Source organism: Rhamphochromis sp. 'chilingali' (assembly GCF_963969265.1).
Source record: "Rhamphochromis sp. 'chilingali' genome assembly, chromosome: 6".
NCBI classification, from domain to species: domain Eukaryota; kingdom Metazoa; phylum Chordata; class Actinopteri; order Cichliformes; family Cichlidae; genus Rhamphochromis; species Rhamphochromis sp. 'chilingali'.
The window spans coordinates 41,383,445-41,399,357 of record NC_137933.1 but is presented as its reverse complement, the minus strand read 5'-3'; the positions used below and the strand labels follow the sequence as shown (position 1 = coordinate 41,399,357).

At 49.1% G+C, this 15,913-nt stretch overlaps 1 protein-coding gene across 1 annotated transcript in view; it reads left to right on the top strand.

Moving 5' to 3' along the window:
• The window catches only part of efl1 (elongation factor like GTPase 1), an 81,183-nt gene that overhangs the window by 15,367 nt on the left and 49,903 nt on the right, over positions 1-15,913 (top strand). The window contains exons 12-14 of the mRNA XM_080883934.1: positions 1,841-1,971; positions 2,162-2,325; positions 2,884-3,019. Of these exons, the coding sequence (XP_080740060.1) occupies positions 1,841-1,971; positions 2,162-2,325; positions 2,884-3,019 (431 nt within the window). The remainder of the gene's footprint in view (positions 1-1,840; positions 1,972-2,161; positions 2,326-2,883; positions 3,020-15,913) is intronic.

Sequence of the window (15,913 nt, the reverse complement as noted above, 5' to 3'; positions counted from 1 at the left end):
TCCTTCGTCTTCACAATGGGAAAAGGTCTGCTCGTGGTCGCGATCATCCAGCCTCAGTGTTTGGAAGCCATTACTTCATAACCGCAGCAGGCGGGGCCAGAGCCCCGGTCCTGGCGTTCCCATTATTACCAGTGAGCGACTGATTTGACCTCCTGTGGAAAAGTGATGAAGTCCGTAACGCGGTGCACAGCTGTGTTTATTTCAGCGTTTGATGTAAACGCGGCATTAAAGGGGAAACCTCCGCTTAAACATCTGTTGGCTGCTTTGTCCTTTTCGGGGGAAATAATGCGAAGCTGACTCGTGCGGCTTTAAGCTGAAAGTCACTCTGAGCCCATTTGTTCTTACGGCCGGGCCGTCTTCCAGTGGGGCCGGCTCTTTTGTGGTTTCCTGCTACAATCCTGAATTCGGGCCGCGGCCCCGTTTATATCCAATTTATGCTAAAGAGAGGTGCAATCAGTCTCAGTGAGTCTGCAGGGCTGCCGCTGTTGTCAGGGGCAAATTATGGGCTGTTTAAAGTGGTTTGTCATCACGGAGCTGAACTCTGTGCTGCATGCCGTCACTCGGGCCTATTGTGAGCAGCTGTGTTGCTATAGTCACTGTGGTCTTTTTGAAGAGGGCATGCACATGCATACACGGGCTAACACGCCAACCGCACAGCGTGCACACACACGCACACACACGGGTCATGCAGGAAAACTAATGCAGGGATAATTATGTTCTGTTTTTACAGCTTAAACTCTCCTATCGGAGGAATTTGAAGTCTGTTTCTGAACAGAAGGTTTCAGGTGCTGACAGGAGCCCCGATGCTGCCTCTCAGACCTGCTCCCAGAACTGATCCATAAACATCAAAAACCTGTTCAGGATCATCTCCTGCTGCACCTCTGACCGGCTTCTAGCTCGGCTGCAGAGCACGCCTGATCCTAATCCTTCACCTTGATTTTCATTTCTGGGAAGTGGGTTGTGTGCAGGCGGGAGCGTCAGGAGCGACTCGTTGCCTTCGGGGTTGGAAACTGTGGATCCTCTCAGCAACGATCCAGCACTCGAAGGCCGCGGCGGCTTAAGAGAGAAGTCGTTTGCATAAGTTTAGGTGGTGGGATCTGAGAGGATGGGTTGGAATCATCAGCTTCTCCGATGATGCCAGTTTAATTCAATTCAGTTTTATTTACACAGCAAATCACAGCAACAGTCGCCTCAAAGCGCTTCATACTGTAAGGTCGACCCTACCGTAAGACATACAGAGAAAAACCCAACAATCATATGACCCCCTATGAACAAGCACTTTGGCGACAGTGGGAAGGAAAAACTCCCTTTTAACAGGAAGAAACCTCCAGCAGAACCAGGCTCAGGGAGGGGCGGGGCCATCTGCTGTGACCTGTTGGAGTGAGAGAAGGAAGACACTTTTAGATTCCTGTTCCCGGATCTCACCCTGCACGGTCCCGCATCAGTCCAAACGTCCAGTGGAATTTTTAAAGCATATATTTGGGGACAGACAGTTTTCTTGGTTCAGGATTATTCCACATGTATCACAGTAAATAATCATCATCATTTATGAATCATTTACAGACGCAGAAGGCTTTCTCCTTATGTTTCGGGCGAGGTAGAGCATATCGTTTACCGTTTGCAAGGTTGGTGGTTCGAGTCCAGCCTGCGCGCTGAAGTGTCTTTGAGCACAAACCCAGAGTTGATGCAGAGCGTGAGTGTTGCATGCAAAGCTTAGAAAAAGGTGCAAAGATCTGTGCTGCGGAGGTGCGACTCAGCAATGGGGTGGAGTAAAATGAAACATTTAAACATATAGTGACGTAGTGGAGCGTCTCCAGCTCTGATGGACTCTTGTGTTCAGGCCTCTGACTCAGGAGGAGATCGCCGAGCGCAGGGAGCAGGCGAGACGGCGACACGCTGACAGGATGGCAGCGGAGAGCCACCGAGAGCCCTCCCACTCTGAGAGCGTGTCACCTGCAGGACTCTGCACAGGTGAGCTCGTCTCAGTGACTCGTTTCACTCGCTCATCTTTATTAATGTGTCTGAACACAGCTGATGCTCAGTGGTGCTTCAGTGGTTTCGGTGCAGACACACAAACACAGACTCACAAGCTGAAAACATGTCCGCCACGCTGTCACCATAAATCTGCAGCGTACAAGATCTGATCTCGTTTCTCTCTCAGCGAACATGGAGAACCTGACGCTGAAAGACTCGAAGCCAGAGGAGGAAGAGGAGGCGAAGGAGACCTTCGTGGCGTTTGCTCGCGTCTACAGCGGGGTGGTCAGGAAAGGACAGAGAGTATTCGTGCTGGGACCGAAGTACGACCCCGCCCAGAGCCTGAGCACGGTAAGCCCCCCGCTCGCCTGCTGCAGCTTGTGTTCGCGGGACGTTGGACCGTCTCGTCCCGCTGCTGCTGTAGCTGCTTCGATCCTGCCTTCACTTCAGTTTTGTGTTCGCACACTTCCTCCCAGCACAGCTGATGTGATGCAGGCTGACAGGTAGTGTGAGCGAAGCAGATCCTCAGGAGAATCCACGTCCCTGTGACTGACGGCAGGTTCCTCCGCTCGGCCTCATGTGTTCATCATTTATCTTCAGCCTCACAGAGGAATATCTGGTTAGCATTGAGTGAACAGCGACTCGAGCTTTTAATGTCTTAACAGCAAACTGAACGACTCTGTGTCACCGTGAGGACCGTGAAGTTTTAACATGGGAGTCTATGGGGACAGCTCCCTGCTGGAGCCTCTAGTGGATCATAGTGGAACTGCAGCTTGTGTAAAACACATTATAAATCCTAAAGCTGTTCAATGCACTGCTTCCTGTGTGCTTTGCAGGAATCATGTGAGTAACCTAAGTTTCTCTCCCCTGTGAGTCTCAGTAACGATGCTCTCGTCTCCCCTCTGTCAGCTGCCGGAGGGATGCAGCGCTTCGGACGACGTGTCTGAGATTCCTCACCTGTCCCGTTGCTCCATGGAAAACCTCTACCTGCTGATGGGCAGAGAGCTAGAAGAGCTGCAGGAAGTCCCCGCCGGAAATGTCCTCGGTAAATCTGTCTCTTTGTTTTTGTCGTCGCCTCGCTGCAGCTGTTGTTCGGTGACGTCCTGGGCTCTAAGCCGTCTGACACACACGAGGTTCTCGTTAATAAAGTTGGATTAATGGCCGACCTGCGGGAGCGTTTGGGGCTTTCTCTGAGGTAGACGTCGTCGAGTTTTCCCTTTGATGTCGTTGGGTTTGTGGTACCGAAAGGGACTGAATCACTCCTGAGTCATGATGAACAGAAGTGTTACAATACAAAGCTGTTTGATTTAACAAAAAGGGGCAGAGGTACCAGAGTGTGTATAGAAATGAATCAGTGACTCACAAAGAGCTATTCAGAAACAGCCAATCACAGAGCTTCGAATCCTTCGTGTGCCTCTAACACTGAGCTGAAAGTGCAGAGATGATTTTATTCACTGTATCAATCATGGATCATAGTAGGGAAATCGTTGTGAAGCACAGAAGCTGTGGTAGAGGCGAGCGAGAGCAGGTAAGTACACGACAGGCTCCTTCTTTCAGGTTTGACTGATCCAGCTTTCATTTGTTCTGTGTGGGCGCCCCCACATGAGACGCTTTAATGGCTGATGTTGAAGTAGTTGCAGTGAGCATCTGATTGGCCAGAGGCCGAGGTGGTGGGAAGCAACCTGTCTCCAAACAAACACCACTGACTCGGAGTCAGAGCGAGCTCGGAGTGCTCGTGTGAACGCAGTGAAGTCGCACGCCTGCTGTAAACTGTAAATGTGAATTTCTGTGTACATTAATTATCATGTTATCACAAAGAGACGGCGTGTTTGCAGACGCAGAGTTCTGAGGTCGTTCTGTAGGTTTAAGGTTTGAACGGAGCTCTGTGACCGTCCTGTGATGAAACCATCGAAGTCATGGCGAGACTGAAATCAGGGATCAGCTGAGCGTGACGCTCATTTTCTTATAGTCTCCTGTTCAATCAAGAAGAGGAGTCGCCCCCTGCTGGACACTAGGAGGACTGCAGGTTCTGTAACAGGGTCTGTGGGTGAAGCTGTCAGTGTTGGTCAGCTCATAGCTTCACGGATCATTTGTCAGCAATGGGAGCTGCAGGAGTGTGTTTGTCACTTAGAAGCAGAGACTCGGGGACGCTGCAGTACTTCGCAGCCCGACATGTGTTTCTCCTCTGCATACCTCACTCCTCAAACTTGTGACCTAAATTCTGACTCAAACCCAGATTCCCACATCACGGCTTTAAAGCTCGCTCCCCTCCAAGTTTCTGTGAGAACTCCTGCTTTTTCCACGCACCGCCTTCCTTCGATTCAGCTGATGACCGTACGCGTGCTCGTCTGACGCTCGCGCTTGTATGCGCGTTATCGATCTGCCTCTGTGATCTCCGTGGACGCCGCTGTCTGCTGGTTTTGTGTCTGTACTGCAAACATGTTCATCAGTGACCTTTTTCATTTAAACATTCAGACACACATTACTGTGGATGCTGGGGGGGGGCTGCGTGGGCTCTTTATGAGTCATTTCTGGTCAAGTTGCCAAAAAGCAGCTTGGACTCTCTGGACGATGGGCTCGGGGTCAAATTCTTCAGGTACAAATCATGTTTATTATAAACTAATGTTTTTGCTGGCACAGATTTTTCTACCGTGGCTGATGTGAAAGCATCGCTGCGTCCTGACACGTGACTGAATGCTGGGCGAGTATTAAAAGTGTCTGTGCACCAAGATTATACACAAAACTCCACAAAAAGACATATTTGCATTTTTCCCCAGGGGCATTCCTGCATGCACGATGTCGTTGAAATGCATTTAGCATATTTATCTGATCGCTTTATGACAGGCTCACAGCGATTCGTGAGTCCAGCTTTGGTCTGTGGTGCAAACTGTTGAATTTCTTTTTCTGATCATGTCACCTTATTGCTGTGTGTGTGTGTGTGTGTGTGTGTGTGTGTGTGTGTGTGTGTGTGTGTGGACCTAAATCCTGGTCCCCATAAGTTTGAAGGCATTTTTGAGAACCGAATGTGGTTTTAGTGTCAGAGTTACAGTTGGGTTGAGGCTGAGAGGCTGAGCCTTCAGAGAGCTGTGCATGAACCAGTGCTGCAAACCTGAACGAGCTGAAGCATCGCTGAGAGGAAGAGAGGACCAAAGTTCCTCCACAGAGATGAGACAGACTCACAGAAACATCGGTGCAGGTCACTGCTGCTGAACCAGGATCTCCAGCCGCTGGATCGTGACGTTTTCACGTGACTCTGAATCTTCAAATCTGTGTCCGCTGTGCAGACGTCTGCTGCACTTTAAGCGTGTGCGCTGCGTTCAGTGCGGTCCCCGGTGCAGCATCGATCTGACTCACATTATTGCTGCTGGATGCTGCTCTGGGTGCAGGTGGGACCTGTGTGAAATCCTCTTGTGAGGCTGTCATGAATAATGAAGCAGGCGTGCATTAGGATATCGACGCGCCGCCATCAGTTGGCATCAGCGAAGGAAGTTATCAATAAGCCCATCTGCCCTTCAATGGACGTCGCAGCTCGTCTCCTCATGCAGCTTTGACGCCTCACAGATGGGCCGTAATGATCCGGGACTGTTTCAGACTCTGGATTAGTTAAACCTGAGTTGGACTGACAGATGTTTGTTGTTGCTGTGACAGCAGATCAGTCTGTCCAACGGTTTAAAACCTTTACTGACACACACTGCGTGAACAAAATGATGAAACGTTTACCTTAATGTAGCGAGCCCTGTGCTTTATTAGACCACCCAGTGTGAGGGTTACAGTCAATCTTTATTTTTATCTTTCTTTAAAAACAGTAAATCACATTATTATTATTATTATTATTATTATTATTAGATTAGCAGTGATGAGCATTATGAGTTTTACTGGTTGAATGTTCTGCTGGAATAATTTCAGGCGTCTCAGAGAAGTCGGCTCAGGTTATTTCCTGGATAAAAAACAATATTTTAGTTTAAAACTTTCTAAAATATTTGTGGTCTAATAATTTGATAAGACGTTTGCTAATATCATATTTGGATGCCTGCAGAGCAGATCCGTCAGACTGAGCTCCCAGGCAGACTTCACAGGCTGACAAAGGTTCATGTTTTCTTGTTATTGTGAAGATTTCGTTCTTTTTAAAAAACAGATATCTGCTCGTCTCAGGCTGTGGTCTGTATTTGTGCTGCAGCGAGTTAATGATCCAACACAGACCAGCGGGTCCACGTCTGAGCGGCTGAAGGAAAACAGAATGAAGTTCGGAGAGGCCCGGTCCTGACCTGAAGCCGACTGAGATGCTGTGGCACGACCTTAAAGAGCAGTTTGTGCTCAAAAACCCTCCAAAGTGGCTGAACTACAACAAATCTGCAAAGATGAGTGTGACAGCTGCAAAAGACTCACTGCCAACACCGGTGGCCCAAATAGTTGTTAGGATTGGTCTATCACTTCCTCACTCCGCTGTGACTGACGGTAAATCACAGTAATAAAATAAGAACAAGTCTTCACTGCCACGGTTTGTCCTGCTGCAGCTCTGCGTGTTCCCTCCAGCTGCTGGTTTTTCGTTTGGTAATGATTTCTGGTGATCATCAATCACTCGCTCATATTTCCTGGCTCGGCGCTCAGAGGTGATGTTTTAAACTTGGAGCAGATGTGACTGCAGCTCTGGTGGCACAGGCTGGATGAGTGGGCGATGCTCACGACACATCGTTGAGATCATTGCTTTTGTTTTGCTCGGGGTGGCCGTAGCCCCGGAGGCAGAGCAGGGCACCCACTAGGTTGGCGGTTGCTTGAAGCCCTGGTTGCGCTCCGATGTGTCGATTGGACTGCGAGCGTTGGGTAGGAAGCGCTGGTGTGAGTGAGTCGTGCTGCTTGAAGAGCCTCGAGCGCTGCAGCAGGCGCGGGAGGCAAACATCAGTGATGGATGTTGCAACTTCTGACTAGAATAACTTTGGCGTTTGCTGCGATGGATCGGCGCTGTCGAGCGACAGATTGCTGAGCGCGTTGGGTCGCACTGGCCCTGCAGTGCTCGGTTGTCATCGTGGATCGTAGTCTTCACACTTCTATACTTTTCTTGCATGACGGTGCTTTCTCTGCACAAACCTGTTGCGTCTGTCGTTTGTTCGACCCGTGGATTCTCTCCAGTTTCTCTCTTTCAGGTTCTTCTGCTTCTTTTTTTCCTTGTGTTGAAAGTAAGGAAACATTTGATAGAGATGGAGGAAGCTCGTTCCTGCTGACGGCGCCGAGTTTTTCAGTCTTGAAGGAAACATTGAGCACACAACAAAAACACCCACAGTGTCCTGTTATATCCCAGTAAAGGGGATTATTTTTCCAGTGATCACACTGGTGAAAAAGATTTTTTCACACTTTCGTATTCAGCCCCTCTGAGGCTGCTACAGTGAAACAGCTGAACGTGTCCTGTAAACTCGAGTTGTGTAAAAGTTGTTTGCTGGCTGTCGAGCTGTCGGGATTAAGATGTTTCTTTGCCCTTTGACCCCCACCTCTCTGAAACACCTCCAGCCTTCTCGTCTGTCCCGGGCAGCACTCGGAGAAAGCGGCAGAGAGCTGCTGGGTGTTCAACCTCCCGAGGGAAGAGATTGTCTGTTTTCTTTGTAACCGTGATGTTAGTAACGCTGAAATCAGACACAGCTCGTTTCTTCAGGGATCTCGGTGCGTTCTTCTGAGAAGCCTGATGACTAAGCAGAAAGTTGAAGCGGTGGCAGGCAGGGTGGAAACAATTTCTGTTCTTCTCAGATCTATGAAAACATACTGTCTCTCTGTGAGTGTTCGGGCCATGTGGGAGCCATCATTCCTGTCCTGTTAGTGGACCGCGGGCAGGGAGGAAGTTGCCAGCGGCGCACCAATGTGTGCAAACCCCACCAGGCTTGGCCTTGATTAAACCCCCATTATTATCTGACGGCTGGAGCAAGTAATTGGAGAAGGACACACACGTGCAGGCGCACACACACACGCACATGCACACACATGCACGCCCCACACACACACACACGTATGTGCACGCACGCACATGCACGCCCACACATACACACGCACACACATGCACACACACATACGTGCACATGCACGCATGTATGTGCACACACACGTGTACGTGCACACACACATGCACATCCACACACACATGCACACACATCCACGTGCACAGACACATGCACATCCACACACACACACATGCACAAAAGCAGCATTTGATGTGGCAAACATCATTTTCCAGTTAACCACATGATGGCACGCTGCACAGGCTGCAGGACAAAACGCTGTGTTTGTCTTTGTGTGTGTGTCTGTGTGTGCCCCCCCCCCCCAAAAAAAAAATCACGACTGTTTTAAATGAGTAACAGAAAGCAGAAAGATAAAGGAAAGGCAGCTGCTGTGCTGTGTGCGCAGCATTGTGCTGCCTTCCCTCCTTATTTCCTGCCTGCTGTTGGAAACAGCAGCCTCAGGAAATGAAGGCCTCCCATCATGCTTCAGCTCAGTTCAGTTTTAACCCCCGTCCCCTCCCCTCGCGTCCTCGGGCAGCCTCGGGAGGCTTTCCTCTCCAGGTGAGCGTCAGGTTTCACTGCAGGGTTGTTGTTTATAGAGGGGTTTGGTCAGTTGATCCTTTCTGTGTCTCAGCTGGCTCAAAATGTTTGCAGTGGATTAGCACACATGCACTTCTGTGTTAGTTTAATAGGACGAGCGATTGCCACAGAAGTTCTGCACGTGCTGAAGCTCTCTGTGTGTCGCGCGAGCCGGAGAGAATTATTACCTGCCACCGTGTCTTTGTGCAAAGCTGGTGAACATGTGGTGCAGCACGGAGGTGGAAACACTGCAGGCACAAACATGGCGGCGAGCATCATCACCTCACTGAAGATTGAACGTCCTGTTTGTGGAGTTTGCGTGACATCCTTGATCCAGGTGATTCGAAGTAGGCAGCATGTGTTCACCCAGTGTCACCTGTCACTCCCTCCAACCCTGTAAAGTTCACAGAAATATTGGATGCACAGACATGTATGAAGCAGGAGAGGAGGTCCACTTTAACAGCGATGAGTATCGACCGCTTTCCTTTGTTGCCGTCTTGTCTTCGGTGGCTGATGTCAGTTACTCGAGGATCTCTCTCCTTCTGTCACATGCTAACAGCTCCTGCAGGAGGCTAACTAGAAAACGTTGTCTCGCAGAGATTAACCACATCAAATCTGCCTGCAGCTCACATTTTCATGCCGCGCTCACATAAACGATCACAGCGTGGAGTCTGATTCAGCTCGTCTTAAACAGAGCAAAGTGATTTAGGAGGATTTCTTGCCGTTCATCAGACTTCTGGGTAAAACACTTCTGATGATTATGGCTTTGTTCTTATTCTATAAACGTCTTCTGTTTAGTTATTCATGTCACAAACACTGGTGCAGTCCCATAAGATCACTGCTTATTTATGTGTGACCTTGTGTTGGAGAGGCTGCGTTTCACAAAGAAAGAAGGAAACTAATAACACGGCGATGGCCACGCCCACTGGGCCCACCTGCAGTTTGCAATGCTCGTGTCATTTCTGCTTTTCTGTCCTGGTGCTTATTTGCACAGCCATGCGTTTTATGTGTTTATCTGATGCTGCTCGGATTGCCAGATCCTTTATGAGATGCAGCCCACGCGCTGCATGCAGTTTCCACACAGAGTGCGACTTCAGCTGACTCGTGTGAGGCAGACAGCTTCACGTTGTGCTTCTCAATTCACAAATGAAATGATATGAAAACATTTTCATCAAATGAAGCCGTCCTGAGCTGGACAACAGGGAGAGAACCAGGACATCATGGAAACGGTCAGTTTGCACACAGACCGGCTGCTGGTCACGTGCAGAAAGGGTCAGCGATGCACCAGGAGCACCTCGGTATGCAAACTGGAGCAGCCAGGGAAAAAACCATTGACCTAACACTTAGGAGTGCCTCAGTTGCATTTGGTAATAACCTCGGAGAAAAGTCACCAGCCAGGAACTACGACGATTGATTTTCCTCATCACCAATGAGACTGCATCGCTGTCCGTGCTCGTGTTCACGTTTCCCATCGTCAGACGTGACTTTCTGTTTAGTTTTAGTTTGATCTCACCTCAGATGGTTATTTTAATCAACTGGTGTCCTTCCAACTGTGGAAACAGTTTTCATTTCCTGTTTCAGCATCAGGAGCAGGAAGCTAAAGTGCCGTACGGACACGCCTGCCGCGTCTCAGCTCTGCGTCCTGGCTGAGCATCGCTGCAATTCAGCAGCGTCAATAAGAAGACGGTTGCACCTGATCGACAGGGCAGAACTTACCTGGCCTGACCGCAGCGTCATCCAACACCTGTTGGAGATGAGAGCTACACCCTCGCCCACCCTCGGCCACTTTAACTCCACTCAGGCTGAAACCCCTCCCCCTGAAGCGTGCATTCAGTCAGTGAGTGGTTGCTGGGGGTTATGGCGCTTCCCGAAACCCTCGCCAGCATTACTTTGCCCCAGCAAACGCTGACTCGCCTGCAAACACAAACTGTCCGCTAAGCAGTAACTGAAAGTGCGTCGCGATGTAGAAACAGAGACTGTAGTCACCTTCAAAGTAAAAGCTGCACTTTATGTTGAACTGTGTTTGGTCACCTGGATGACGCCACGCTTCAGATCGACAGAATCAACTTTTTGAGGCCAAGAAGAGATGTTGCTGTTTCTGATCACAGGAGTTCAAATGTTTTCAAATGTCATCTTAAAGCTGAAGTGATGTTGATCCATAACTTCTGCGCTCAGGACATTTTGAGTTGTGTCTCAGGATTGCAGGATCTGCAGTGAACGTGTTTTTCGTGTCTTCGCTGACCTGTATCGACGGTGTCTGTTTTTGCTGGGTTGAAGTGCATCTTTGGTTAACGTTAACGGCAGAAATGATGGCGTGTTGTGACCGAGCCGTGGAAACTCTGTGAGCACCTTAACAAAAGTCCTTTGTTTGATCCTCTTTGCTGTTTTCGATTAGCAGCGTGCATTCGAGCGGCGGTGGGATTTATCTGCCGTCGCAGCTGAGGGAGAGTACACGGCAGGCTCGACGGCGTTTGATGGCGAGCTTAGTAAGGCCGACCGTTTGTCACAGGGGTTAAAGACGTGGGCAGCATCGAGCGCTAATCATCGAGGCCTAATGTGAAGCAGCTGCGAGAAAAGCCGAGTGGCTGGAGTCGGTCCTGGGGGAGGAAAAAAGGGGGAAAGACAGAAAAAAGCAGTGAAGCGAATGATGCTGATTCAACACTGAGCGACTTTATGAAAACATTTGTTTTGCATCAGGCTCTCCCTCTGCGAGCCAGCGGTGACGAGCGACCCAGATCTTTAACAGGAAGCGCCGACTGAATGATTTCACTGATGCGAACCGCACCGGGCGATGGCAGAGGCCAGCCGGGTTCGTCTCGGCGCAGCTCGTGTCGTCAATAATGCCGCTGTCTCCTGCGGCGTTCGGACGTTCAGGCGTCTTTGTAGGACACCCCCACCCCGTCGCTGCAGAGGAGAGTTTGGGCTTTTTGATCTTCTGTCTGGGAAGTGTTGCTGTTTTAAGAGGACACTTGAATGTGGGGAATTTTAAGCCTGGTTGCATAAAGCTCGCCTTTTTCCTCTTAAGAAAACATTTCGGCACTTCAGACTCGTTGTTGAGCGTCCCGCTTACGGTCAGATGATATCGATTTAATCTGCGCGCTGTCAGACATTTGTTTGCTTTCCAGCTTATAGCTGAATGCAGTGGATTCACCCAGAGTAGATCTTTGTTCCTCTACAGTAGAAATAAGTGTTTGGTTGGTGGGCGGGATTGTTGACGATTCAAATAATCATCAATGAATCGTTTGTGTGTCTGTGACAAACCGGGCAGCAGAATCTCTAAAATGATGCATTTAGTGGGCAAACTGGAGAAAGCACTGCAGAAGAAGAAGAGCAGGAGGCTTTCAAAGGAACAGCTCACACGTCGCGACTTCTCTGTCATCATCTGAGAGCAGTTTGCGTTCGCTGGAGCCCTGCAGACACTCGTGGTTTCTGTGAAAGTGTGGCAGTGCCGGTTCAGCTGGAACGTCTGTCGCTGGTGTTGGAAACAGGAGCACAAAAGTCTCAATGTTAAGACTTAAAACTTTGTGGGAGCAGCTTATCTCCTCAACGTCTAGTCAAGTCTCATTTTTTCACTTTTATAAAATAGTGTATTAACAGATTCGTGGGAGCTAAACTTGGAAGTCTGTCAGGAAACGCTGTCCATGTGACTTCAGGCTCCATAAACTGAGCTGGTTCAGTTTCACAGCTCAGATGTTGATGTTTAATTTATTAACCAGCTAGCTCACATTTTTGCAGTGAGCTTTGCCCCCGGGGGCAGCACGGTGGTCAGATGCTGGACAGTCTGACCGTCGGGCTGATCCGACCGCTGCTGAGACGTCAGACGTGCCGCAGCTGCGTTCTGAAAGCTAACAGCAGTATCTCCGTCTCTTTGCTGCATGCTGCTAAAAATATGCGCCGAGTCTATTTTTGACAGAAGGAAATAAAGAATCTGGCAAATATTCCCAAAACTCCACGTAATCCAAACTTCCCACTCCTGTAACGCGCTCAGTGCGACTGGAAGCCACGGCGGACGGAACAAACCGTGTGAGCGATGTAAAGCATCTGCTGGTGGTGAAGTCAAAATAAACACGAGACTGGAAAAGTTCACTTCTCTCTGCTTCACGTGTTCTCAGTGTGAAGCCTTCTCGTGACGTTAGCATCTCACTCTGATTAAAACTGAAAGTGATGAAACTGGAAACTTTTAATCATTAAAAATCTGTGAAAACCAAGTTACACTGAACCGAAAACAAACGTACAAGAACTGCGAGCTTCTCACGCGATCGGCTCACAGCCAGCATTACTGCGTGACGGAAAAGTGTGACGTGGTCACAGACACACCCGACACTCCTGAAGGTAAACGTGGATATTCCCATCATTGAAAAAGTGCTCATATAATCATATCAGAGGCAGCGGAGTGCCCACACAGTCAGGTTGTTACAGATCTGACCAGGAAGTAGTCTGGCCCTGTCACAGAGGTGCTCCTGTGCCTGCACCTCGGCTCGCAGGTGCTCTCAGGTGTGTCGCTGAGCTGAGCCGAGCATATGTCTGTGTGTCACGTTCATACTTCTTCAGTTTCTTTCTTTTACTGTTTGACTTGAAACGAACAACAGTGAATGAAAATATTCTTCTTGTTATTCTTCATAATAATATGGAGTGAAAATCCTCATCAGCTAATCAAAGATGGAACCAACAATGTTAAAAAGGAGAAAAAGTTCATTTCTAAATAAACCGTGGGCGTGGTTGAAGCTCCGGCCGTGATTCCCCGCTATGACCAAGAAGTTCGCTGTCAGTGCCAAGCTCGGATTTTAGAAGAACTGTGGCGGAGCGAGTACAGATTTTGTTTTTCGGAGAGCGCGTAGTTTCTATAGCGACCCGCGTCTCTACAGTAGAAGGCTGCCGTTGATGACCTCGTGTGTCAGCGAGGAATCGACTTCGGTGCGATCCGGCGCGGGATGGGGCTCCACGCCGGGCCCGTGTGCGCATGTGCGCGTGCAGCAGCTCCTGACTCATCCGTCTCTTCCTCAGTCGTCCTTGACACAGTTTCCAGTCCCAGCCGAGCCCTGCTGGGATCCCACAGCCACGGAGCGTTCTCCACCTCATCAGTCCTTCGCTCTCCCCGTGGAAATTTATTGACCACCTCCTCCTTCGTGCCCCCTCCTCTCCTCCTCTCCCTTTCCCTCCCTCACTGCCTCTCTCTGGCTGGCTGATCTAGATTTTTCTCCTCAGCTTTTCTTTGCTGAACTGTAGCCAAGATCTTTGAAGCTCACATTAAAAGGCCGCTGGTCTGTTTGGGAAAGATGCAGCTGAGAGGAAAGAAAGAAACACGTGGAGGAGAAGAGCAACGATTCCCTGTCATTAAAGAAAATAGGATCTTATTCCTGTACAGAGGAACATAAACAGGTAAGAACAGGTAAATGTGCAGTGCATCGTTTCACTATGATCCACGTGAGCAGCAGCTGTGACCTGTGGCCGAGCTGAAGGCGCGAGTGTATCTCAGACCGTGCACACAGGAGGATGATCCGCATCAAAGCTTTGCTCCCACAGTCGTGATGATGGCGTAGAGGGGTTTTCTGGGTGGGGTCCTCTGTGGCAGCGATGGCAAATGAGGCTTAAACTCAAACTCTGATTTATTTACAAAGCAGATTTAAAAACAACCCAGTTTGACCAAAGTGCTGCTGAGAGACGACCGAACGGATCAGAAGAAATAAAAGAGTAGAAACAAGAAATAAGTCAACATATACAGAGAAACGCACAAGAGACACAACGAGCAAATCAGACAGGACCGAATGTCATGGAGCCGAGATGAAGGTGGGACATGTAAATACAATGATCAGGGGGAGCGATGTGGCTGACCCAAAGGATGGAGAGGGTGTGTGTGTGTGTGTGTGTGTGTGTGCGTGTGTGCGTGTGAAAATAAATGAGTAACACCATAAATAACAACAACACCACATGTCAGGTTTTCCCCGACAGCAGGAGTCGGCCCTCAGGAAGCAGCATGTAAGAACCTCTTAATGTTTCTAACAGATAAACCAAACCGAGCCTGTTTTAACCCTTTAAACCCATCACCGGTGATGGGTTAGCATTTATAGCAAGGGTAGGTAACTCCAGGCCTCGAGAGCCGGTGTCCTGCAGGTTTTAGATCTCACCCTGGGTCAGCACACCTGAATCACATGATTAGTTCATTACCAGGCCTCTGGAGAACGTCAGGACATGTTGAGGAGCTAATTTAGCCATTTAAATCAGCTGTGTTGGATCAAGGACACATCTAAACCTGTAGGACACCGGCCCTCGAGGCCTGGTTTAAAGAGTAAATTAGGTTAGGGTTTAAAGGGTTAAATAAAATATCTCCTTTTAGTTATTAATGAAAAAACTACAAATGAAGTGTAAAAATCGGAGACGTGTATGACCCCAGCTGTGATCTGTGGATGGTTGAAATGAATTAAACATTCAAAGTGGAAAATGTTCATTTCCTGTCCCAGAATACGAAATATTAAAAAATCGTTTTCGCAGACACAAAAATAAAGGTGGGCGTTGTAACAGCCGTTATGGTGTGGTGTCCCTTTAAGACACCCAAGTCGAGGGTTGATGGTGTCATCAGTGTGTGCCACTGGTCTCTCTGCTCTCTCTCTCTGTGATTGTGTGGACATGTGCTTGCACGCTAGTGCATGAGGAGGGACGGATTTCATGTTTTACCTCTCCAGACACCTTTGTTTGCAACGTTATGGGTTGTACGAACACTGTGCGCTATGTTTGTTAAGCTGCAGCCGTTCAACCGGGCTTTTATATGGTTGCTGAAGAATGCGTATTAAAGAACCACCGTGGATTACTGATACCAGTGTGGGTGTGTATCCTTCCGCCTAGCCTGCTAGGTGTTTTGCCGCCTCTTCTCAACCACACAACACAACCCAACGTTACAAAATGGCGCCCGAACAGGGACCATACCGCACCTCACCGGCTAAAAAGCAAATCATAGAAGAGCAAGTGGAAAAAATGCTACAGGATAACATCATCGAACCTGCATCAGGACCATGGGCAGCCCCCGTGGTCATTGTGAACAAACCCTCCCGCGAACCACGGTTCTGTGTTGACTTCCGTGGTCTGAATCAGCTGACCGTGAAGGATTCTTACCCACTCCCGCGAGTGGATGAATCACTGGACTTTCTGTCGAGAGGGAAGTTTCTCACAACACTAGACCTCGCTCGAGGTTACTGGCAGGTCCCCATTGCTGAAGAAGCTAAACCAAAGACTGCTTTTATCACGCACTGTGGCCTGTTTCAGTTCAGAGTCCTTCCTTTCGGCCTGTGTAACGCCCCTGCGACTTTTCAGCGGCTTATGAACAATGTTCTAGCTGGCCTGATTTATAAGTCCTGCGCGGTGTATCTAGATGACATTGTTGTCGC